The sequence below is a fragment of the Oculina patagonica genome, chromosome 10 (assembly GCF_052425735.1).
Source record: "Oculina patagonica isolate OP01 chromosome 10, crgOcupat, whole genome shotgun sequence".
Lineage (NCBI taxonomy): Eukaryota > Metazoa > Cnidaria > Anthozoa > Scleractinia > Oculinidae > Oculina > Oculina patagonica.
The window spans coordinates 5,337,285-5,363,915 of record NC_135767.1 but is presented as its reverse complement, the minus strand read 5'-3'; the positions used below and the strand labels follow the sequence as shown (position 1 = coordinate 5,363,915).

Here is a 26,631-nt window from a genome sequence, read left to right as displayed (position 1 = left end):
ATCAAAGTGCAATGCCTGGAAAATACCGAAAAGCACACGACCGTCAGTTGAAACCGCACCTTACAGTATTACCAATACACTGCACTTTGCTAAGTCAAACTTTACATTGTCTAGTCGTCTACTTCAATCGTTTATTTGTATTGTGTGAGATACATTTATAAATTGAAACCATCATGTCATTAAGTAATAATGCAATCTCGACAACGTTCTAGATATTATATTATGCACACTAATACAGCTCATGCAAGCCCTGTGACTTACACAAACACAGTCGGACTGAGTGCTACTTAAGTAACTGCTTCGTGGTTTCTGCTGTACTGAACCCTGCCTTTCAAGGCAAAGCGCCCGATTTTAAGCTTCTCAAGCTTCTCAATGTTCTTGTTCCTCGCAGAATTGTCTTTTCCCATGGAAAATTTTATAACACATGCTAAATTTCCCGTCGCGGCTTGTATGCGCCTGCGATACTTCTTTATAAAGAAACCGCAAAATGGCGTAAGATTGCGAATGTCGATGCGAAGTTTATGTAGGAAGTAAATTGGGCAGTATTTTGTCACCGCAATTCGAATTTCCTTAGCAATTAGGACAAATAGCAGTTAAAATTCTTATCTCTTCATAGGTTTAGGCAAAACTAAACGCAAAGTTCCAACTAAACATAATAAATTTGTCGCCAACACGAAGCAACTTTGTAATCGCTACATATTTCGTGCTCGTTCCCTGCTATCGTAGAATTTTTGGGACATCAAAAGCAAGTCAGAATACGGTAAGCATAAGTAAATTTTATCTTAAGTATTAATGGGGGCTAGTCGTCCAGAAAGTGGGGGCTAGTCGTCCAGAAAGTGGGGGCTAGTCGTCCAGATTGGGGGCTAGTTGTCTGGGGCTAGTTGTCCGGGGGGCGAGTTGTCTGACATTCCTTGTGATACTGTGTGATACCTTGTGATACCGTGTGATACCTTGTGATACTGTGTGATATCTTGTGATACCTTTTCACTAGTGCTTTCATGTAAACTGTCATTTGCGCGAGGCAACAGCATGGCATAGTGACTCAGTGAGGTTTGTGATATTGTGATGATCACAAATTATTGAATCCAATCTCCTTCTCCCCAAATCGGGCACCAAGTGTGAAAAAAGGTCGACTTATACACGGGTAAATACGGTAATAATCTCTGCGTTGATTCCCAGCAGAATTTTATTCTGATAAACAGTGTAATTACTATCACAACAGAGCAAACTGAGAGATGGGGTTAAAATCATTTATTGCAAAGAAAAATAAAGCACATGAAACACCCCAAACCCAAAGGGAAGGAAAATATAAAGATATATGTGTAAAAATTTGGATAGATTAAGTGGATGGAGAAAGTCTGTTTGTGATAGAATTGAGGATTTTAAATTTATTTTCATTAGACAACGTAAGGTAAACTAAATAAGCGTCACTCTTCCAATCGCCTTGTGCTTTGATAAATGCAGTGGGAGCATCGTGGGAGAAAGCGAATGTCGCACCTCCCCTACGGAAACTGTGTGACGAGTAGTTAGCGGAATTTAATCCAATCGCAGAAATCGAAGCCTTGATAAATGCATTATATTGATGAGCCAAAATAGGCCTGTTTACCCCCCGTTCGTTACAAACAAATAAAGGTGATCGAGGCGGTAGCTGGACACTGGCTAAATACTCTTCGAGTGCTGTTACAGGGCAAAGAGGTGAGCCAGGGATACGGGGCAATGGAATTTCTAATGCCCGTTCCCGAAATTGTATAGTTTTGGTATGCGTGATGCGCAATAAGACCCCCTGCGTGGTGAAAGTCACGCTAGAAGGCGTTAAATAACAAGCCCGAGAATCATCGATATCGGACAACTTGTAAGGCACTAAATTAGAAATTCGCAAGAAAGAAAAGAAAGCTACTAAAAATAAGGCGCGCATGCAAACATGCAAAGGATTATCGTAATCGAAATGATTAAACAACTGGAAAAGAATGCTTATGGTGATCGGCTCTTTCCGAGCGACACAATCGCCTAAGATCCGACGAATCGCTCGCTTGGCAAGGTAAACATAATCCTGGAGAAAAGCGAGACTGGCACCGAACGAACGATTGATATGCGTAATGATACCTAAATAATTAATCACTGAACGATACGATGACAATGATCGCGACAGAAAAACCAAATAAAACAAATACGTGGACTTGGATACCGGAAACGGCTTGAAATCGTAATACTGGCAAAACATTAAGTAACTATTCAAATAAGTTCGCATCGAACGCTTCGTGGAATCACGAAATGCGTGAGTCTGAATAATGCCCAAACACTGCTGCAAAGACTGCAAAGCGTCCTTGGGATCTGCGAAATAAAAAGTTAAACAAACGACGAGATCAATAGAAATAATAAAGACGCTTATTGTCAAAAGAAAAGAAGCTAATAGCGTTACTAATGATGATAAGAATTAGAGTCAATCTACAATAAACGTGAACATAGAATCCTCTGGGAAGACCTGGCGGAGATCTAAAGTAGCTATGGCGTGCTCTACGTAAGCCACATGCGCGGCATCTAAATGATAACGGCTCAACGTGTCGGCCAAACTGTTAGCTTTGCCACTAATGTGGCGCGCAGTCAGGTGGATATTGTTAAGAGCCAACAACAACCAAAGGTCTCGAAGACAGCGTTGCATGAAAGGATCCGACGAGCGTTGATTATTGAGCGCGTACACGCTAACTTGATTGTCTGTCAGGATCTCAACATTACAACCACGCAATCGATCCTGCCACAATTTGAGGGAAACGAGGATAGTGAGCAGCTCTAATTGGTTGATGTTTAAAGCCTGACGAGCGATAAAAGGTGGGAAATTCGCGTGGAAAAATTCGCCGAAACAAACGGCCCCACAGGCATCAAGGCAAGCGTCACACGCGAAAAGATCCGGGTTGGACACCGTCACGCTCGTGGGAATCACGGAAACACCATTGTAATGTTCGAGAAAATGTTTCCACCATAGAAGGTCCCCGCGGATTGTGTCACTAATAGGATATAATCGATTCCTAGGGTGGGCGAAGCACAAGCGTAATGCATTAATTAAACGACAACTGAAGGCTCGTCCGGGACGGACACACGCAGTTACGAAGGCCAGCTTCCCTAGCAGCTGTTGAAGTTCTCGCTTCGAGAAATGTGTTTTAAGTAGCCACGAAGATAGAATATCCTGAAGCTCCTGTAGCCGAAACTCTGGGACCGTCAAGGTCATGGATAGTGTATTAACACAAACTCCTAAACAAATCATTTCGTGAGTCGGAGGAGTGTCTTTTTCAGGCGATGATTGTAAACCGAGCTCTAAAAATAACTGAGTCATGCGATCGAAAGATTGATCAGCAAGTTCTGGTTTTTCTGCTCCGTAAAAGTCGTCAATATAGACATCGACTAGGATTCCCTCTTCATTCAGGATAAAGGCGACCGATTTAGTTGTCCGTTGACAAGCTAGTGTTGCAGAGCGTAAACCAAAAGGCATGACAGTATGAAAATAAAACTGGCCATCGACGCACATTCCGAGGAGATGATAATCATGGGGATCCACAGGGATTTGCCTGTACGCACGTTTGAGATCTTTTTTGAAGATAAGGCAACCGGGTCCCTTGCGATTTATGAACTCAACGAGTCTATCAACGCCTGGTAAATGCAATTTAAATGGTTGTGTCAAGTATTCATCTCGCGTGATGCCATCATTAACAGATTGCCCAGCCGGAAAGCTGAGGTCGTGGACCACGCGCGGAACACTCGAATCGCGTTTGGGCACGCTCTGAAGCGGAGAAATAACACAATCTGTGCTTAAAGGATTGTTCCGAAAAGGTCCAATAATTGCTTTGTGTTTGAGTTCTTGTGCGATGTAATCATGAAGGAGCGCAGGATTCTGACATGCAGAAGGATGATTGATAAGCGTGGAACACGGAATTTGATCTGAAGAGTAATTGATCGGCCAGCCGTACTGCAAAAATTTAGTAACAATAACATCATGATAGTCCTGGAGATAATAGTTCCAACGTTCTAAATTAAATGCTGTCGTTAATGTACGTCTCGCTCCCACAAAGTTGTAGTGGGAACCAGCTCTCACGGAGTCGGCAAGAGCGACCTGGAATGTTAGTCATTCCCTCGTAGAATCTGTGCTACTTGTCGTACTCGGTATTGGAAATTTGCGTTTAGGGCAGTGCAACATGGGGTGGTCTGTCACATCACACACGCGACACCGGTGGTTGGTGGAATACGTGGCGCTGGTCGTAGTGCAATTAAATTTAAATGTATAGTTCCAATCACGGCAATACTTCTCTTTCTTTTCCCGATTTAGTCGTTGAGATTGGGTCTGCGGAGCCCCTTGGTTCTGTGACTGAGTGGCAGACGTGCGTGGTTGCGTGCGGAGATCCTGGTGCGTGGAAAACGTCTGCGATTTCTCACGAATGGCACCACAATCCGACCACGAAAGCCTCCCTTGATCGATTGCTGTGGCAATCGACAAGTGAAAACTCCTTACACTTGACCAGCTATACGTAGAGGCGCGCGCCATAAGCAACTGAAGATGGTTTGTCAGCGCTGGTTTGCTGACTTCAGGTTGCTGCTTTTGGAATTCTAAGAAACCGTTCACAAAATCTGGAAGATCTAAAGATTCGTATGTAATCGTACCTTTAGATGAAAAGACGAAGTTGTTGGGAAGGGTCGACCCAGCTTTCTTCTTATCCCGGAGCTGCTCTAATGTGGGAATCAGTGCGGTAGTTGTGTTAGCTGGGGTGGACGTCAATGCGGCCTGTAGTAAGCGAGGTCGTCCGGAAGGCGGTGTCTCCGGCACTACAGAAGCACTCTTAACTTTCTCCAACTCTAACTGAGCCTTTACGATTTCCAATTCCATTTTAAGATTTTGATTTTTTAGCCTTTCGAGCTCTAGAAGAGAATCAGGCGATGATGGGGGAGGTAGCTGGGGTGGTTGTTTGGACGTTTCTGGTTTTCCTGCTTTTCCCGCGGATTTTGCGGCAAGTCGTTTCGACTTTCTAGGACGGGCACCACCGGCTTCAAGGCTTGCAGCGTCCATAGATGCCATCAAGGCAGTAATGTTGTCGATGTCGTAAACATAATCATCTTTGTCAAGTTTAGCGGCCATCACGGAGGTTTAAGGAGGTGCTGGATAAAGGACAAGCACGAAGGATGAAGGATGTTCTCGCTTACAAGGAGTCACAAGATATGAACCACTAGATACAAAGGCGTTCATCTTTAAGAGCTTATCTAAACACACATATTGCTAAGCTATCTATTACGGAAATTCCGATCATATATTAATTAAACCTTTTAACCAAAATGTTAAAACACTCCAAATTGAATGAAGTGCCAAATTGAATTGAAAGACATACCTTTTTAACAAATTTTATAATTAGACTTTTAGTTAGTCAGTTGACCAGTAAATTAGATAGTTTAGTTAGACAGTTAGTTAGTCACTTAGTTAATTAGTTAAGTTAGTTAGTTAATGAGTTAGTTTTTTATTTAAAGGTTTTAATGATTCTTAGTTTTTATTTCCATTTTTAACAGCTTAGCTATTTTGTTTGTTAGTATTTCCTTTTATCACTGATGTAAATTTTTTAAGTAAATTTCACTTTGTAATAATACTTTTACTGTAAAACGCCATGAGCCATGGATATAGCGCTATATAAATCTTTTATTATTATTATTATAATGCGTAGTGTCTACCAGTACGGCACAATATTGTGATAATTAATTTGTCCGTTTTTAATCAAAGAATCTCATTTCCTTGAATGATGGTAAATAGTGTTCCGTTTTAGCAAAAGTGACAGATAAACAAGGCAGTTTAGCACATAGATGAAGTCGAAAAATTGAATGAATTTTACCGCAATGGCGTGAAAATCATTGCGAAATGCACAAACAACATCAAACTGCGGACGGTAAACTACAACTCGATTTTGTTGAGAAAGAAATAAATACTCGCCTTTTGAAGAACTTTGAGGCCTTTAATTCCACTGCTTTTTTGTCCTTAAGCATTAACAATGGATGGTGAGCAGCTATTTTTGTCTTTGAAGAGCAACACTTTCCTGTGTTCGTTAGACTGAAGGTGCAAAATGATTTCGGGCCGTGAGCGGTCTGTAGGCGGGGTCCGGATGGGAAAATCCGGACCGCTTGAGCGCGCGCAATTAGCCAATCAGATTCAAGGATTGAGGATTCCGGACAGCTGAGATGCTTGAGAAAAAAATAAATGAAGATTATGTAATGGTCTTAATCTGGAACTGCGCTATGGACATGTATGTGCATTATCTTAAATGAAAGTTATTAGCTACAATATAAATATTATTTTAAAAGCTACTACTACTACTGGGCGGTTGCACCACTTTTTTGGCTAGAAAGGCACGGCGCTGCTCAATGAAAATCTTTAGAAAAGCAGTCACTTGAGTAACACACAAGTCTGAGGTTTGTGTGAGTCATGCAGTGTGCGTGAGCTGGAGTTCCGGTCTCATAACGGCATCTCTTACTTTACTCCACATGCCTGGATAAATTCCTGCTTATGCTTGCAAATATTTATTTTGTTTGTAATGTTGAATAAGAGCGTTTTCATTTGCAACATTCACATTTAGCCATCCCATTTGTCCGTTGAAAATTTCTAAACTGACAAATGCGAGGGCTATATGTGCATGTTGCAAATAAATACAAACAAAGAGAAGGCTAGAGCCATCCCGTTGTATTTCTCTGTTTAGCATTATCCGTTGACCCAAGTCGGAGGTTTGCATGAGTCAGGCAGTTTGCGTGAACTGTAGCAGTGAGCGAAAATTTCCCTAACATACATCGTCCCTTTCTTTTATCCACTTGCATAAACAAATTTCTGCCTGTGCTTGAAATTATTTATTTTGTTCTGAATCTTAAAAAACCGGCACTCAAACAACTTGAGTTTGGACATGTCAAATCGCAATGTGATTATTTGGTGCTCGCTCCAAGCCAAACGCTTGAATAATATTAAAAAAAATAAATGTTTCACACAAAACAGAGCGCACAGTATTCGTAAATATTTTTAAAGTAGGTGAATGATTATTTATAGCTACAGGCGAGCAATCGCCAGTAAACATATTGTAAACATTCTGGGAAACATTCAGTGCCTGCTAAGAGTCAAATGCTCAAATGACCTTAATATACATTTCACACTGAAGAGAGAGCAGAGTGTTCGCTAGATGAAACATCAAAATTTGTTTGACTGTGACCAAGGCTGGGCCGTGTGCATCTGGAACGATTTACCGACAAAAAAATCTGACCCAGATTATGAACCGGGCCCAGGCCCCGCCCGTGGCCCGTGGCCTTTTCAAAAGGAGCACAGTTTTATTCGTTACCCTGCCAAAGTGAAGGTTGCAATCTCGACACATTCGATGAATGATGTTATATTTTTTATGTATAATATTTAAATACTTGCTTCGAATTAAAGGTAAATGCTTCAATAACACAAAAAGGCAATGTATTTGATAATCCTGCTATTCTGACATATCACTTTTATCTAATTTATGCATATGTACATATTTTGTATTTATTTTGGCTTTTATTCATAGTTGATGTGATGTCTGACAAGACTTTATCAACTTAATAAATGCAGATGTAGATAAATAAAGAGTAGAATATTCGTAAAATTTTCAGTAGATTAAAAAGTCACGGTTAAATTTAACTGTTTTGTGCCGTTAGTGAAAGACTAGGCAGCAAAGTAGTCATGCGAGTCACATAATCTAGGATGCATCATTAAAGACTACCTTTAGCACTGGTTATTTCCCTACCAGTGATGTAATCTGTGCAAGTTCTGGCATGTTCTTCAGGTTTTCTGAACTCGCTTCAATGAAACAGCAAGAGAATTTACTTCACTTGTCTAAAAATACAATAAATGCTTAGAAAATTACAGTTAGACCAATGACTGTCGCTCCTGGTGAAATAACATTTCAAAAGAAGCATGATCTTATTCATTACCCTGCCTGAAGTGGAAGTTACAACGTCAACACATTCCATGAATGATGTAATGGTGTTTATTTATAAATTTTAGCATGTTGAAAGATATTATTAAACATGCTCAGTAAAATCAAAGATCTCTTCGAGATATCGACTTTTTTGCATGAAGTTAGTATGAGTAGAAGGTTTATCCTGGGCATTGTTGTTCGAACATATCATGGAAGAATTCAAACGTCTTTCAGTTCAAGCATTTTTTTTATTTTCGCAGAGGAAATGCTGTATTTGTCAGTCGCGACGGCTGGGTGCTTTGCGACTCATATACTTTGGCTTGGTTAAAAATGGTAAACTTTGACGTTTGCCTTTAATCGAAATAGTTGTTTCCTTTCGAGTTAGAAAGATTTCTACTCGGCTTAATGCTTAATGCAGGGTTCCCGATAAAGGTTACGCATGACAGAGTTACCTTTTGTCTCGTCACGCAATCTTAACCCCACATTGAGAAGTAAATTTTCGTTTGGATATTACCAAAAGCCGCTTCTCCTCGCGTTATTCTTTACCTTACGGCTACACATGCCATTTCTAACGACTACATTTCCAGTAAAACAGTTGCTGTTTATTTTTCTAATGGCGATGCATTAACTTCTGAACAGAAGCAAAAACGTTTAGCATTTACTGCTTCCACTGGAAGTAACTTCGCAACAGGCTACAAAAACGCTTGTAAATATCTCTATACCCCAGAACAATATTTTAAAAATCGATAGCTTATAACCCAAATAAAAGATATTGAAAAGTTTAAGCGGTCAGTCTTCCTAGTTTTCCTCCAAATGGGGAACGTTTCTTGACTTGCGGCTTGAGCTTTGGCTCTTGCTCAAGAACCGATAGTGACGTAGAAGAGAGAACTCGCAAAATCTCACCGACAAGATTTCTTGAAGCTATGGAAGATCTTGCTGAGCTATAATAAAGCTCTCCATGTCACATGTAGTGCAAAATATAGACAACCCTTTCATTTTTAATACCATAGAAAAACTAGTTTCTCTCTGTGAATAATTTTGGCATCGGATTTTGCTCTCGTGAATAACCATTTCCACACTATTTTGCAAGTTAAATCGCTGCATGGTAATCCAAAGATTCTTTGTATCGAAGGTATATTCACGTGTGTATATAAAGTTAGCTAGCAACATGTATATGAAGATGTTGATTTAACCAATAAAGTAAAATAGAGTTTATTGAACGGATTGGTGGATGTACTAACACGCACAAGGATGGAGTAGTCCTTCACAAGTGTGGTCCTCCAGACACAAAGAAACATAGCGAGAATGTTATAAAAAACATCTCCTCTCCCGACGCTGACGCCGTGCCATAAAAAGGTCTCTAATAAGCACATACAAAGCCACTACGAAGAGCTTTATCATAATAAACAAAAAGCTTCTGGGGTATGTTTGAAAAGAGATTAAAACTTGCTCATTATAAATTTAAAGCGAGGGAAATTTGTTCGCAAACTTCGTTCAGAATCATGCTTACCTGTCTTCTTCTATTTTAATATCCCCTGCGGAACATACACAGAAAGAAGGAATCGATTGCAGTCAACTTCAGGGGAAGATAATAACAACGGATCTGTACAATCGGCAGTTTCTGCTAGAGGAAATAGTGTCTGCAATTGTAGAGGTTGCCACCCAAACCCAGAATACAGTGAAAACGTTTCTGTATAATTTCGAAGCAGCTGTAGCGCTGAAGGCAAGTTTAGCGGCCTCCTCTCTACTAATGCGCAACTATTGTGTTGCTGTTTTCGGTAACGACACAGTCAATTTCGGCACACCAAATGCGCGCACTCTTCAACTTGATCAAGTCTCTAGCAGTTTCCACACTGTCACCTAAAATCTCCGATCGAAATATGTGCATATAATCGCACCTAAATAATCGAATCACATGTAGATGTAAACAACACAAACGCACTCTCGCCGGGAAAATAACAACATCGACACGCACACGAAAATACACGGAATAATTCAAAACAAAAGGAATAAGACAAGGAAACTTTATTGTCACGTTGAGCTTATTCATTCACTTATAAAATCTTGTTACAAAATTACGGGTTGTAATGAAAAGATCTCACAATATAAAGAAGAAGATTGATCGCTCACCAGTCTGTTTTGCAATCGCAAATTGTCCTTCATCGGATTCATTTGTTCGAATTTGTGGAATCCCTGTCTGGGCTAGATTCACTCTCGTTGGTTCGAACAGGTACGGCTGATTCCCCTGACAGCTTTCCTATGACATTTCATCGGTAGAATCCTCCTAGCTTACTTAGGAAGAACGAGAAGAAGAACTACTCGACTCCCCTGATTCCATATGATTACTTTGTGATAGACAGCAGGAGGGCATTTTGCGTGCGCATGCGTCGATATGGGCTAGTGCGCATGACAGAGAAGTTCTGCTATCGATTGTTTACATATTTTTCACAATTTATGGCCTAACTTTCAGCTCAAAATAAAAGGTGTTTTAAGTTTTATTTGCTGTATACGATACTAAGAGTCCTTGCTTTATCTTCTGACAACAACCAGCATACTTTGGTGTCGGCGTGCCGTTTATCTGATCGACTTTGGCTATGTGTATTAAACATTGCGCGTGGACAAAATGGCGACCGAATGTCGAGAACCGTAATACCTTGCTCATGTTTTTAATAGCTGGGAGATCTAAACGGACAAAGCGCTACGGCTACTTAGTACTAAAATATAAAACAGCAGTTTTAACTATACGATGTTATAATCAAGTATCCCGGGTTTGAGCGAGTGGTCATGATTTTGATTAGATTTTTCATAAAACTGCAATTTCATCGTTCTCACGATGCAAAAATCTCAAAATCTAACCTTGATCTCCAGCGTCTACCGATGATAGATGGAGCCTGATGTACTTGAACTATCGTCTAATGCTGCGAATGTAGCGTTAAAAAATGGTCTATTGTGGTAATTTTTAGCTTTCTTTAACGTACGTTCTCGCTGGTTTATTCTAACAGAGAAACTATCGTTTGTGATTATTTCCTTAAACTTAAGCATTGGTCAAAATAACTTCACATTTCGATGTACCACAATTATTCCGTTGAACAAGAAAAGAATTACTGAGATCGGTCTTAATTTTAAAGTGTTATGGTAATTCTTTGCTGGTAGACTATTTGTTTACATTTTACTATGTTAATTAGTACATTTTTGGCTCCTTTAACAAAATCTAGCCTTGATCACCAGTCAAAAAATAGCATGAAACAAACAAGCGATATATATATTTTTCAGAAACGTTCTAATAACTGCTGCATAAAATGTCTTAAGAAATAATTTTTAACTATAAACAATGTTATTTTCAAATTTTCATTTCAACGTTTGTTTCTTTAAGATTGATGTTCGTTCTGTTATAACGACTGTTTTACTTCTGTGTCGCCTAAATGTGATTCTGTGTCGCCTAAATGTGTCCAGGAAACCCTGTTTGCCAGTCGAGGGCAAGTTGGCCTTGCTTTAGAGTCATCAATGAGCTGCATTATCATGTGCAGAGCACCCAAACATGTCTTTCCCCTCAGGGAAAACCCTTTTCTTTGGTGGCCGTCCCTTTAGGCAAAAAATCTCCCGACAAGCTATAATATTGCTCGCACTCTGCTTGTATTACAGCAATTGATTTGATATGAAGTTTTGATCTTAATATATCACACTCCAGCACACGAATAAATGTTTTCCTCTTTTTACGGCCTGTTTGATTTCTGTCGGTGAAGGCTTTCCTACCTGTCCCACATATTTTCCCATTATTTTCAACAACGATCCCGAAGCAGGCCAGAAAATCTGCTTTATAAGAGCCTTGCAACACACAAAACACTTTTTTAGCGAAATTTACGTCTATATTAAATTTTGTGACGATAAACAGTACAAAAAGCAAAGTTTGAATCTTCCGCGCCATTTTTATTCCCAAGATCACGCGGTCTTTGTACAGCGGTTGCACGCATGCGCCCGCAAAATGCCCTCCTGCTGTGATAGACACGCAAAGACCTTGTCGAGTTCTCCTTTCTACGTCATACATCACGTGTCCACAAAGTCCACCGTTTCACTTCCGGTCCTCAAATTGAGTGAAATTTCGCTTTTCTGGCGTAATTTTCAGGCATTATAATTTATTTTACCCACTTTTTTTGTTTCTCAATTGGTTTTGTAGTGCAAATGCTACATTTTTAGCAAAAGTTGTAATGTGGAGTAGAGTATCCCTTTAACACATTTAATGATGTTGCAATTCTAAATTGTGCAATTCAGCAGAAATAATCAATTGTCACGAAATGCGTTCCCTTTGGTTAACTATTAGCAACGTTTTAGTGTGTGAAAGACTTGTGCCAGTACAAATTTGCGTTGTTAATCGTTTTAGGTTAAATTAGTATTAGCGCCTAAAGACTTGTACCAGTACAAATTGCGTTCTCAATCGTTTTAAACTTCTCTGCCTTCGAGCACTGAACCCCTTACATTCTTAATTGGTTATGTGACGTAAGATTTGGGCTACTCACGTTTTTGATTGTTATACAACGTTTGTAATTTGACAAGTCACGTTTTTTCTACAAGAACGGAAGTGCTGAAGCACAACTATAGAGTGACACTTTACAAGTCACGCGCTTTGATCACCCACAGCGGAAAGTATTCCCTTGAGAAATTAAAACAGTCCCTTGAGAGTTAACAAGAATGTGATTCCTTCCGGTTGGCTTCCGGTTCCAGATTACCCCACATAACTGCTATTCTCCTTATTTTTGCTTGTAAACAAGCAAAAAAAGTCGAAAAAAGGGTAGCTTCAGAGCAAGAAATGGCACAACATCCTTAATGAGTTTGAGATACATTACATGAAAACAGCTAAAGGAAATTGAGACATTAATATCGTAACATTGTTTTGCCAAATTTTTTACTTGCATTTTCAATATTAAAGTTGATGGTGGTTGGAGTGAATGGAGTAAATGGAGTATCTGTACTAAGACAATCAGTGGCATACAAACAAGGACAAGAGAATGCATGAACCCAGAGCCAGCACATGGTGGGAAACATTGCAGTGGAACCAGAGTGGTTGTGAGGGAGTGTAGCAACATGTCCAGCTGCCATGAAGGTACAGCAAGATACAATAAGGGACCATTCATTATTTATGCCAGGGGGTGGGCCGGCAAGATCCATCATCAAACAAAACAAAAGTTGTTGACCCCCTTCCAAGGAAAAGAAGAAAGTTCACGACCCCTCTACATGTAATGTGAAAAATAGATAGCCCCCCCCCCCCCCTTGCAAAAAAAAAAAAAACACAGAAACTATTTATCGAAGTGGAGGTGGCCAGTGGGGGATATTTTCCTCACCGCTGGCCACCGGCACTGAGGTTGTTTTGGTTGCTTTAGTTGTTTTAGTATATACTAAAGATTGAGATAAAATAATCCTAAAAGGATTATTTTTAACTCATTTATTCCTGTCAACGATTACAATTTTCCCGTGCAAGTTGCTGGGAGGTAAATGGCAAAGGATATCCCGAGTTTGAGTAGCCAGTCAGAGGGTGCCAGCAACGCTATCCACTGATTTAGTTCATACTAAAAATAGTTATTTACCAAACACTTGCAATCAGTGAGATTAAAAACATATTTATTGTTTTTTTAAAAAATTCATCATGGAAAAAGAACTAGTGAAAGATCATATGCTTCATCTTACTACAGAGGACAAAGAATCTTCACAAAAAGGACAGATTTAAAAATGGCAACAGAGACAACAGAAAAGTTTCGAAATATACAAATGTGACACTCCCGAAGTTGTCGCACTGCTGAATTCCAGAAACTAAAAATCCAAGAGCTATAAAAGCATCTAACTCACTTTAATCTTCTTTTGAAAGGCAAGAAAGATGATAAAGTCTGACGGGTCATTGCACATGTCTAACAAACAAAAAGAAGCACTCTACACATAGTCCCTAGGCAAGACCCAGAAATGTTATCGACAATGAATCTAGTGATTCTGGTGAAGAAAGCAAAGGAAAACATTTTTGCGCATTATAGTATAGTGTAGAGTACTTAGAGAGCGAGAACTATGCTGAGGAAAACAATGCAAAGGAAAATCTGGTACCAGCTTAACCGTTACCTTGCTAAACTCGATCTGGACGTAATTTTGAGACATCATTTCGTGATACCTTGACTATTTCCTGTATGAGCTTTAAACTGTTATGTATAAACTATATCGTTTCAGAGACTCTTGACATTTTCCATTATCAGAAAGCAACAATGAAATAACATGTATTTATCAAAAATAATAAAACAAAAATACACATAAAAACAGATAGCCCCCCCTCGAGGTATGCAGATTTCCTGATGACCCCCCCTCTGAGTGTCCTGGATTTATCATGACCCACCCCCTATTCTTGCCGGCCCACCCCCTGGCATAAATAATGAATGGTCCCTAAGTAACTTATTTAAGGGAACATACATGTACATGTAAAGTAAAGGTCTCTACTTCTGAGTCAAACGGGAGAGTTGAAAACACTGACCCCCGATCCGCGGACTACCCACTGACCCCCCACTCCACGGATCACCTACGGACTACTCCGCGGACTACCCTTACGGAGTACCCCTACGGAGTACCCTATAAAATGAAACGAATTTATGTTTACGGGGGAAAGAGACAAGAGAAACCTACCTGTGCCACTTGCACGATCGATCGAAACAGCCGCCATCTTGTTTATCTCGATCCAGTCCTTCTTGTTACAAACTCAAACGGGACTTCATCGGCTAGTACTAAAACCAGGAACGCCGGAATACTAAAACCCGGAACAGATAAAATGTATATCGTGTAACCCTTACAAATATAAAGAGCTAACCGTAAACAGGCTAACCGAAGTTCATAGTAGGCTAACCGATGAATAGTAGGCTAACCGAGGTGAATAGTAGCCTAACCGCAGTGCATAGTAGGCTTGCTATTCACCTCGGTTAGCCTACTATGAACTTCGGTTAGCCTACTATTCATCGGTAAACCTACTATGAACTTCGGTTAGCCTGTTTACGGTTAGCTCTTTATATTTGTAAGGGTTACACGATATATTTTATCTGTTCCGGGTTTTAGTATTCCGGCGTTCCGGCGTTCCGGCGTTCCCGATTTTAGTACTAGGCTAGTCCCGTTAGGACTGGATCGAGGTAAACAAGATGGCGGCTGTTTCGATCGATCGTGCAAGTGGCACAGGTAGTTTTCTCCTTTTGTTTTTTTCCCGTAAACATAAATTCGTTTCATTTTATAGGGTACTCCGTAGGGGTACTCCATAAGGGTAGTCCGCGGAGTAGTCCGTAGGTGATCCGCGGAGTGGGGGGTCAGTGGGTAGTCCGCGGATCGGGGGTCAGTGTTTTCAACTCTCCCGAGTCAAACTCAGAAGACAATAAAAATGACAATTAAAAAATAAACAAAATTATTCTGCTAATTTAATACTCATCTTGAAGTAATCACTGAAAGTAGTCTTTAAAACACATGTAGAAACTCAATAATTAAGAGTTTATCAATATTAGACTAACAGAAGTACATTATGTTGTTTATTTTATCAGCATTTCCACTACGCTTTCGAGTGGGGATGAACCCATCTCGTGGCGTGATGGAAATCTACAAGAACAGCAGCTGGCAAAAACTTTGTACCAGAAGTTGGGATAAAGATGAAGAAAATTTGACCTGCAAGACCATGGGTTATTCTAACAATGGTGTTTATGATAATGGGACATGGCACACAGAAGACAATACCTTAAATGCTTCAGTCCACTACAGTTGTACAACACTGACAAAATGCAGAAAAGTGGTCGGTAACAAAGAACAGTTATTATGCAAAGGTAAGTTTGTTTTTCCTCAACCTCGTACCATGTACAGTTTTTAGCTTGATGTAATTAACTTCATATCCCCATTTAACACTGAAAACGGCTGTAGAAATGTTGGTCAGATCTGATAAAAATGACTATTGGTAGTTGACGTTAATCCAGTGTGTTATATTAAACCAACACTAATCAATAACCAGGCCCTGAGATGAGGCCTCGCCAGGGTCAATATTGACAAGCAACACGGTCCAAAAAGTAGCAACAGCACATGAAATAAACTCGTGATAAACGACAACCCTTTTGGAAAATCTTAAATTCCGACAAGGACAAGCAATTTTCCTTCAATTCAACTCCCAACAGTGATGGGAAGTGCGATAAAACAACGACACAGAACATTTTTAAATTTAGACAAGTGATACGGGATTCCCCCTTGGCAGGTCCTCTACGATACAAGATCGATTATTTGCATGGGTAAGAAAGTTGGTTTAATGTAAAAGGATGTGTTGGGAAATATTTCAGTATTTTCATGGCTTTGCCCTTGCAAAACAAATCTGGAATATTCTAGGAATTTCTAGAATTTTTCTAGAAATATTCTAGAAAAATATCCTAGAAATTTCTAGAATTAACCAGTTTTATTTTCTGGAAAATTCTAGAAAATTCTAGAATGTTAATGAAACATGCTAATTAGGCCAGAATTTGCCAGCTTTTTCCAGAAATCTTAATCTGGCACGAAATCAGGGTTTTTCCAGCTTTTTCCAGCTTTTTAAATATGCAGTTTTCCAGATTTTTCTAGAAAATTCTAGCAAAGAACATAATGATTGCAGGTGCAGAAAAATATTCATTTCCAGTTTTTTCTACAAAATTCCAGATGTTTCCAGAATAATTCCAGCTTTTACCAGCATTTTTCCAGCAGGATGTAAAATAGCTTCAGGTCCCTTTAAATACCATCGCAATTAAAAACTGTCTTGTTCTTAACATGCCAACAAAAACACCATGCAGCCACCTTTTTGCCAACACAAACTGGATTTATTTCTACTTAAAATAGAAGAGAGAGTTTCTTATAGCTCTTTTCTATGTTGCTCTCTTATTGTCCATTCTTGTTCTTTGCCTTGAAGCTGTTTTCTTATTTTGAAGAAGCAGACTAAGGTCCTTCCTCACTAATGACCTGGTTGATCCTAGCAATGCTTTCTTCGATAGTCCCTGAAAAAAAAAGCCAAATGAAAATTAATGTTGATGCATGTGTATTATCAATCAATTACAAGACTATCAAAGACAAAACTTCTATTTGCCACCACTTAAGGTCGCGGGGGACACCTAAGGCTCATCATTATGCATTTATTTAAAGCGTATGCACGAAGTGCAACGACTGACATCGACAACTTTACGAGATATTCATGACTGGATAAAAATATGGGTGCGTGCGCGTGATTTTTTTAACTGAAAAAATAAATCCCTGTTTCTTTGATATTTTAACCAGTTTAAAACAACACTTGGCGTTATACGTTTATTAATTATAGATTGTAGGAAGTCTATGAGCTAATTTTTATTCAAATTTGAATGTTTCTGCAACTCAGAGTAATCACAATAATATTCGGCATAAACAATCGTGTCCTTCGTAAAAACGCATTGTTCTCACCATAAAAGCGTGGAATATAATTACCATAATTACATCTCTCCTTTTGAAACTGATCGTGTTTTGTTCGGGATACCTTCGGAAATCTCAAAGTTTGGACTTTTCCGACAATTTTGTGGCAGAGAATACAGCGCGGATACAGACCTTCATGACTTGCCACTGCAGATAGGTAAACTATGGATACTGTAGTGTGTCATAACAGAGGCGGAATTTTAAAAGAGCGCTTTTAGAAAGAGGTAGAAGGCATTAAATTAAAATTTGCGCATTTAAACCGCCACAACTTGCTGGCAAATTTTAAATTAAAAAATCCGCTTCTGTTATGACACTCTAGAGATATTGACTGATAAGTTTTTGACTAGATCACAGTGTGCTGTCTCCTAGTCGTTCCACAAACTCTGCCACCGAAATCATGTTCTTCCCAGTTTGACACTAACGTGGCTATTACGTCGCCGTTAAGTACAATCTACCAAATAAAAGAAGACATACATATCTTTTATCATTTCTTTATGTCTCTGTAAAATTTGAGCTTAATCGCACCCATAACAGCCTAGAAATAAGCGTTTTAAAAGATGCAGGTCAAGCAAAATTTTGCTTCATGAATTTATTCATGCAGTAGGTATCCCCCGCGACCTTAATAGGGATACAGGTAGTATTACTGTAACTACATGGGAACTACATGATGCATTATGGAGTCCAGATAAGCAGAAGCTAAATTCGTTTGTAGCCTGTAAATTTGAGCTTTCCTTTAAATTCAAACTGACAAGAAAAGAAACAGGAATTTTGCATAGGTCCTGCAAGATATAAACCTCTATAATTCCTTTCCCTGATTAAGTTTATCATTTCAGCCATTTGTTTGGTGTCATCATTCAACAGAATGTCAGTTGTTTTGCAAATGAAATTGTGGGGAAAAAACAAAGTTTGGTGAATAAAGCTTTTATGGAACGTGAAGTGAAGAATTATGTATAACTCAGCCTCGTGAGTGAAACATTAAGTAAACGTTAATAAACTGTCTCGAGATGCGGCCATGCAGGCCACGTGGCGTTTGCACGCTCACTTCAAGTATGGACAAACAGACAACTTCACGCACCCCAAAATGAAACTTTGTCTTCTAGTTCTAGACCTAAAGAAATTGCAAGTACACGTACTCACCGAATACTCCCAAAATATTCCTTCGAATATGACTGATCTTTTGGTCACTGGATGGGTTCCCTGATCTGAAGTGAGCATGCATCTCCTTCTTTGATGTTGAGATGATCTTTATAGACAATTAAACTTCCATTCCCCAAATTCCCAAGTGAACAACAACGTATTCGTATTTTGACAAACTTGACATGACTTAAAGAGAAGAAAAACACGATGAAGAGATAAAGATCTCCAATCACATCCGTGCAGAAAACGAGTTGAAATGAATACCTAACTGAAAGCGCGTCAGTATTCCAAATTCAAATTTGGCGGAACGTTTGATCACAGCTATCACTTCTATAAAGAAAAAGGTGCCAGATACATGTCCGAAACAAAGCCGCTTCTTTGGGATTGGCTGCCATCCAACGTGTGAAATTTTTCGTTCGTTGAGCAGTAATGAAGAACCACGGTCCAACACGTAGGGCCTTCTCCTTGATTTAGCCTTGCACATTTAGGCAAAAGACATAACACTAATTTCTTTAACTAAGAAATAAATTCTAAGTTCTGTAAGGTACTTTTAAAGTTTGGTTTATCCGTTTGTCGCATTCATTTGGTGGCCGCAATCAAACGCCGCCATGTTTGTTTACAGCAAGTAGAAAAAACCTGGGAACTAGGCCGTTTTTAACCACGTGACTCGCGCTTGTGTACGAAAACATGGCGGCTCTTGGCAAAAGTTTATCAAACAGAACTGATTCTCCTGAGAAGGAAATGTATGATGTATCTGCAACAAACTATTTTTTGCAACATTTCCTAATGTTATGTTGTATCTTCAAGCATTTTGTTCGTCAACAAGTTGTTGGGAACTTCATTATGAATCACTGCAAGTCATTTGTTCGATCGACAGACGTGAATTAGTATCAGAAGTATTGAGCCAAGAATGGCCGTTCTTATTTGAGAGTCAGTGGAACAGTTTTAACCTTTGAAAGGTGAACGAGATCAAAAGCAAACTAATTCGTCATTATGCCGAAGTTTGACACTGCGATAACATCATTCTCCTTTCGTATTAAACAAGTGCTCTATAATAACTTCAAGTCTGGTTCGACCGAATGAAAGGAGCAGAAGGGTTAAGAATACTCGGGCTTGTAAATTTGTGGTAAGCGTAATGTTGTGGAATATTCTGAATAGCTGTATGCTAGACAGGTAAACTAAAATCTTTTAACAACAATGCTTGACTGTGTAGACTTATTCTTGGCTTCGACATGGAAATGCACACAAGGAATGACTAAATAAAGTAGGTAATTTGAACTGGAAATACATGTCTTGTTGAGTGGTTTAGTTACTGAACTTATAGCTGAGTTTTGTTTAAAGTATTTGGAAAAAGCTGGAAATTCAAGTAAATTTGTTATTTTTACTCCTTTAAGTAAACACCTTCTAGTTTTTTCCAGTTTTCTGATAGATATGAAACCTGGAAAAGCTGTCAATTTCTGGTATCACAAAGAAGAAGTGGCTTTTTTCAAGCTATTTCCAGCTTTTGAAAGAATCTTAAGCTTCCAAACACTAGAAAAATCTTTTCTAGAAAAAAGCTGGAACTCAATTCTGGTAGAGAGCTGTCAAATTCTAGAAATTTCTAGAAATTTCCAGACAATGACAGAAAGCTAGAAATCCATTTTGCAAGGGTGTGCTTGACAGTAATGGGTAATGTGGATGACTCTGACCAGGACAGCTAATCATGAACAGGTGCAAGAACCCATTAGAAAAATAAACCAATAATTATTAAAGTAAACAAATATTAACTTATTAAACATGTTAGCAAGACTAGTGAGAAAATAATAAGAAAGCCATTTGTTAAAAAAAATTGTGAAGGCGAAGTCAATGTAGTTCTTTTTTTCCTGTCATGCAATAACCTTAAAACACTTGAGGCTTTTAAGTTAAACCAATTTACTGGTACTAACCTAGCTTTTTTATTTAATTCCACATTCAAGTTCCTGTGCGCTTAAATGGTGCAAATATGGAATATGGTGGAAGAGTGGAAGTATTTTACAAGGGGAAATGGGGAAAGATCTGTCGTAATAAATGGAATATTGATGATGCAGAAGTCATTTGCCGACAACTTGGCTTCAAAGGAGCCGTGGCTGAATTTATTGGATCAGATGTCAAGGGTGAGGATGCAATTCCTTTTGTTATGTCTGACGTAGCCTGCACTGGAGATGAATCTGAACTGGCATCCTGTGAGCGCACTGATGGAAAGCTTAAAGTTGACTGTCAAAAAGATGACGAAGGTGCTCAGGCATTGTGTGAACTAAGTAAGTGATCATTTTAATAAAAGCAGTTTTGATGATAATTACTACTTCAAATGGTAATGATCCTAATCTGAAATAGCAATAGAACAATTTTCTATCAATTTCGTTGAAATGTTGCACATTACATTTTCAAAATACGAGAAGGAGAAAGTGGCAACTTGACTTGCGAAATTGTTCAGGGTTTACCTGAACCACAATTATCCTGGATAAAAAATAAAAAACCTCTGCCCAATATTAATGAGATGAACAGAACTTTGCTCTTAACAGATGTAACAAGTGACGATAAGGGAAGTTACACCTGTAATGCGAGCAATGCCGCTGGTTTTTACACTGAAAGCAAATATGTTAATGTTAACAGTAAGTGTTGAATATATTTAACAATAAATTATTCCATGAGTATGCATTGGATATGAGATGGTAAATAGCCGACGAGATGCGGAGCACCAAGTTGCATTGGCTATAACTATCTCATATCCAAACAAGCATGAGTGGAATAATTATTTTATTAAAAACACCTAAAGAGTTGCAATATTTGAGCTCCTCAGCTGTTCTTGTTAACACGTATCGGCTACCATAGTTGTGGTCAATGGTATATGAGCTCATATACCATTGCCTTTTAACCAATCAAAACTCAGGAATTGCAATATACCATTGCTAGGTTTTAATAATAATCTGCTCTGTATTGATGGGTTGTAATGTCATAATGAGTAAGGTACATGTAGATAAGGTGAACTTGAAACCATAGATGGGTGGAAAACATTGAACCCCATTTCACTCTATGCTGTGTTTTAAAGAGTCAATAATGGAGGAACATACTGGGAGGAGGCTGGAAATTAAACATCAAATTTTCACTTTAATTTTTTTGCTTTTCAAGTTCCACCTAAACTGAATCCTGAACTCAGGAATCGTTCTGTTGCATTAAACTCCACGTTTATTATGGAGTGCATTGTGAGAGGTGATCATCCACTACAAATCAACTGGACTAAGAATGGTGTGGATCTTGGTAACAACAACAGTAACACATTCACGGTAGATCGCATGACATTCAAGCATGCAGGCTTGTATGGATGTACAGCTGCAAACAAGGCAGGAAAAACTTGGACCACTTTTTGGATTGATGTAACTGGTAAGGCACTCGTGTGAATCCTTAAAATTGAAACTATGGTTTCCCATCATACAGTCACTCAACAGTTCTGATTCAGACATACAAAGGTCTGGCAGACTTTGTAAATCAAGGGATGGCATCAGTATAGTTTTCTCACATGTTCACCTTTCATTACTAATAAATTATTAAACATTTTAACAAATTTACCGTCAGGACTACTGTTAAATTCCATCACAGTACATGTTTTTTTTCTTATTTAAAAGGCATTATTTTTATCAGGCTTTTTGTTTTAATTAACATTTCAAAGAAATCAGTATTAATTTTTGCCATTTACACCTTATACTCTAGATAATTAGTTATTCCATTTTGAGTATAGGTATGAGTTGGCTATAATCATCTCATTCAACCAGCATGAGTGAAATTATTGTTTTATTCCTAATAATATACATCAAAAAAATTTTTTGAATCTGATTGGCTTAGAGAAATGCAGTTTTTGTCTTGTGACGTCATGACGTAGTCAAGACGACACAAGATAATACTACAGGGGACAAGGTGCATTCCATGCGTATTTGCTTTCTGAGGCCGCGGAATTTTCCCGCCATGTCAATATTTTTCCCGCCATGTCAAAATTTTCGTTTTTTTTTAGTAAATGCCGAAAAATGCGATCATCAGATTTAAACAAAACAGATGCAGACTTCTCAACCTCAAAGCACTGGAAATCTAGAGATTGAGGTAAAAAAATCTGGAGATTTCAGTAAAAACCGGGAGATTGATCAACTGACGGACAAAAATAACTAAAAGAGTCCTAAAACCAGGCGCTAATCAAATGACTTGTTACTCTGTTTTTTCGTGAGATTTCTGTTTCTCGTCGTGAGATTGAAGTGAAAACCGTGAGTCTCAGGACAAAATCGTGAGACTTGAGAGGTCTGCAGATGCTGTTTACACTGACAGTTGCGTTTATTTTTAAGCTTTTTGTTTGTTTTTCTTAGTGATAAAAGCAATCACACGAGATTCCCACCATTCTAGTCATATTAGCCAATCTGATAATAGCTACCGTTTCGTGAGAACAATGTGTTTTATGATTTTGGTACAGCAATATAGGGGAAAAGCATGTCTTAAACAGGATTGCGCCTTACAGAACTGTAGGTATGTCGACCGACAATATGTCAGGAGAACCTTTTTTTGCCGTTTCCATTTTTGATTAGATCCGATTTCAAAGATGTAATAGACCGTAGTAGTCGAACCACGTGTGTGCCTTGACTTCAGTTGACTAGCTAGCTTAGGCAAGTTAGAATTTGTGCTGATTAAACTAGTTCAAAACAACTGATCCCGTGGACATTATTTTCCTTGTGTGTCTTCAATTTGAGTATTACTCGAAGACACACGCGAAAGGTCAACCATGAAACTTTGCTTGGTAGTGTGCGTGAGTTTATTGAAACGTGAGGCTGAAAACGTTCTTATCAGTCACAGACACAAAACAACAAAGGAGAATCTGTGACTTTGTTGACCTTTTTAAGATATTTAAGAATTATCTGTGACAGATAAATGCTTATGAATCTGTGTGTCTGTATTCTTTTTGTGCTGTTATCGGAGTCCTATAACTGTTCAACGGCTACATGCTGGAGTGTACTTTGAATTTAAGTCAAGCCTACTTTCGGCTGCTTGGAAAAATCGCTTTTGATAAGGTGTCGGAAACAAGTCGCGTGACAATAATAAGTACAAACATTATCCGCCTGACAGAAATAGCAACGATCAATAAGTATGAATCAAAATGGACGCTTAATTACCGTGATTGTGATCGGAATGGATACTATTAAGGCATCGATTTCAAAACTTTAAGCACGTAATCTTATACAATAATTAAAGATAGAAACTTCACGGACAGTTACTCAGAGTTTAACGCACGAAGCGATCATCAGACTGTGTCGTTAGATGCGGTGAAATACAATTTAAACTACGTTCATGGAGGACGGTTGGAACGATCCTGTCTCTGATTGGCCGTGTAGTACTTGTTTTCGTGCCTGCACTTGGTAACAAGCTCAGATCTTTTGTTCAAGAAGGTGTATCTGTCAGCTGATAGTATGCAGAGCTTCTCCGTCAGACACAAATTGCAGCGTGACGGGTTTCCCCTGTAAGCGCTTGCTCTCCTGACAATGGACCACTTGATCGAAAATTCGGTGTTGTTGTCTTTTAGGTCCCAAATCTTATATATATTTTTTAGTTGGATTTTAAGCCTTTCGCGTGAGAACCTTTTGTAGTTGGAATAAACCTTTGTTTTTATCTTTAGCTGTGAAATCGTGAAGTTCAGCGCAAGCATTCACGACAAAGGTTTCTGAATTGACAAGTGAATCAAGAGTTTCGTATATCGTGTTTTGAATGTCACAACTTTTATCGAGCGACAAAAGTAGGTTTAGTTTAAGTTTAAATTTTAGGGGTGAGGAGTCTAAATGTTTCTTTATGTTAGATGCACGCTTTTTAATTTTCGATATCTTTACAAGCAATAAATAGACGTGAAAAGCGGTCTATTTTCAAATAAATTAAACTCTGAAAAGAGTCACAAGACACTAAGCCCAGAGGGCTTTTGATTAGGAAATTCGATGCAGAAATGATGAAATTCAGTGCAGAAATGAGGAAATTCAGTGCAGAAAAAAGAAACAAACGCGGCATCTTGATTGGTTCATAAACAAAGGCAGCCACAGAGGGCCAATCAAACGCTTCCACGCGATTTGAATGGCGCGAAGTTTGGATCTGCTTCGAGATGCGAGTAAAAAAAAATGGCTGCCGTTTTGAGCACAGTAGAGGACAAGAAGACAGCTCTAAATACCATAGCACTGAAAAGCACTGGTTTTTGGTTCTCGTTTTGGAATTACTGGTTTCCTAAGAAGGAAATTGCCGACGAAATCGAAACTACAAGCCGACTAAGCTTCACGATTTGCTTGAGCAAATTTATTTACGCCGAATTCAAAAACAACCAACACATTTTCGAAGATTATGGACCAGAAAGCCTCAAAGTTATGCTTACAAAGCTGGAAAGACACTGTACTTAGAGAACAGAACTTATAGGCTTTCTGTTGAACAAGACAGAGAATTTTTTCGTCCAAGGAAGTGTTGAAATGAAAAGCGAAACAGCTTCACTTGGCTGGCCGTCGAGTTGAAAGCGCTCGACAAGTAGAAGCAGAAGGAAATCTCTGGAAGAGGTAAAACCCAGAATCTTTTATTCAGACAATTCGTTTGACTGTTTAGCCAGATTTTTCGACTAAAAAACTTTTAAAACATTGAGGAACCTGTACATTGTTTGGGCTTTGACCTTGTTTTGAATGAACGCGTGATGATATTTGCCGAGTTTGAATAAATTGTTTTTGTACGAGATTTGCGCATGTTATTTTCTCGCAATTTTTTCATGAATATTATTAATAAGTAATCACATGATTTTTCTCGTGCAATTTGGGATAAATAAGCACTCGTAAATTTTTCAAAGACTACAAATTGCACTCGCCCTACGGGCTTGTGCAATTTTGTTAGCCTTTGAAATATTTACTTGTGCTTATTTATCCCAAATTGCACTCGAAATTATGTGATTACCTATACAAACAACCATGAGACATCAGTACATCTTGCTAATTTTTATTTTGTAGAAAAGACCTGAAGACAATTTTTGTCAACCATGTTTGTTGGCATAATGGCTGATATTCAATGACCACTAAGCTAATCAAATTAAAAATCTTAAAATGCGTCATCCAATTCCCCAGTTTTCATTTTTAATTCATGGTTTCAAGGGGCAGCGCGCGCGTAGCTCGTTCAAAGTGCACAATATTGTCTGTTGGACCAAGTGAGTAAAATCAGGTCTTTACTTTTGAGGGGCCATAACCTGTCTGTTGCATCTAAGCGTGAACACCCATCATGAAATAACATGTTCTAACTCTTAATGGGTATCAAACGTTGCATGATTCGTCATGATTCGGTGTTTTGCATGAGTGATCACAAAAGACTGTCAAAAGTGAACTGTCATAAATAAGTTCATGCCGGCAGAAATTTGTTCAAATTTTTTTCAGCAATTAAGGCATTTTTCAGATTTTTGTGAGACTTAACCTTTGATTTCAAGTATTCTGCATTCTTAAACAGGATGAACCTGGATGGTTTACAGATCTGTTTGGAAAATTAATTTTGCACGAAGCTGACAGAGCCAGACTTGCATCACGCCACATGTTTATAGCTAGCTAATCATAAAAGTTTTGTATTTTTTATAGTGTCTTATTCTGATGATTTAGCTAAGCAAAGCCCTTTCTGATAACTGAACTGCAGAAGAGTTTGTTCTGAGCCAGCAAAAGACATTTTAAAGAGTTTTGGCTGTGAAATAAAATTTATTTATCACCAGTACAACTTCACCTAACCACCTTTCAAATCTTGAAGTTTGATGACGGATCATGCAACGTTTGATACCCAGTTAGAACATTTTTTTCATGACGAGTGTTCACGCTTAGTTGCAAAAACGGTACTTTAATTTAAGGGGTTGTTTCTGAATTTTTCACTGCTTTTTGTCAAATCAAGTAGTCAAAATTGAAATTAATAATTTTTTTTAATAATTTTATGTCATGAAATATCACCTTGTACTTGAAAAGTGACCTACATGCATATGAATGGGTTAAGTTGTAAACAAAACTAATAATGGGATTCCCAAGTATTCAGTTATGACTGTAATCTTTTGATTGCCATAGCTAATATA

The 26,631-nt window shown here is 38.6% G+C and overlaps 1 protein-coding gene across 1 annotated transcript in view; it reads left to right on the top strand.

Annotated features, from left to right (window-relative positions):
- Window positions 1-26,631, top strand: part of LOC144628855 (fibroblast growth factor receptor 2-like) — a 49,880-nt gene that overhangs the window by 7,593 nt on the left and 15,656 nt on the right. The window contains exons 2-6 of the mRNA XM_078486959.1: window positions 12,871-13,044; window positions 15,491-15,766; window positions 20,486-20,806; window positions 20,939-21,160; window positions 21,678-21,929. Of these exons, the coding sequence (XP_078343085.1) occupies window positions 12,954-13,044; window positions 15,491-15,766; window positions 20,486-20,806; window positions 20,939-21,160; window positions 21,678-21,929 (1,162 nt within the window). The 5' untranslated portion in view covers window positions 12,871-12,953. The remainder of the gene's footprint in view (window positions 1-12,870; window positions 13,045-15,490; window positions 15,767-20,485; window positions 20,807-20,938; window positions 21,161-21,677; window positions 21,930-26,631) is intronic.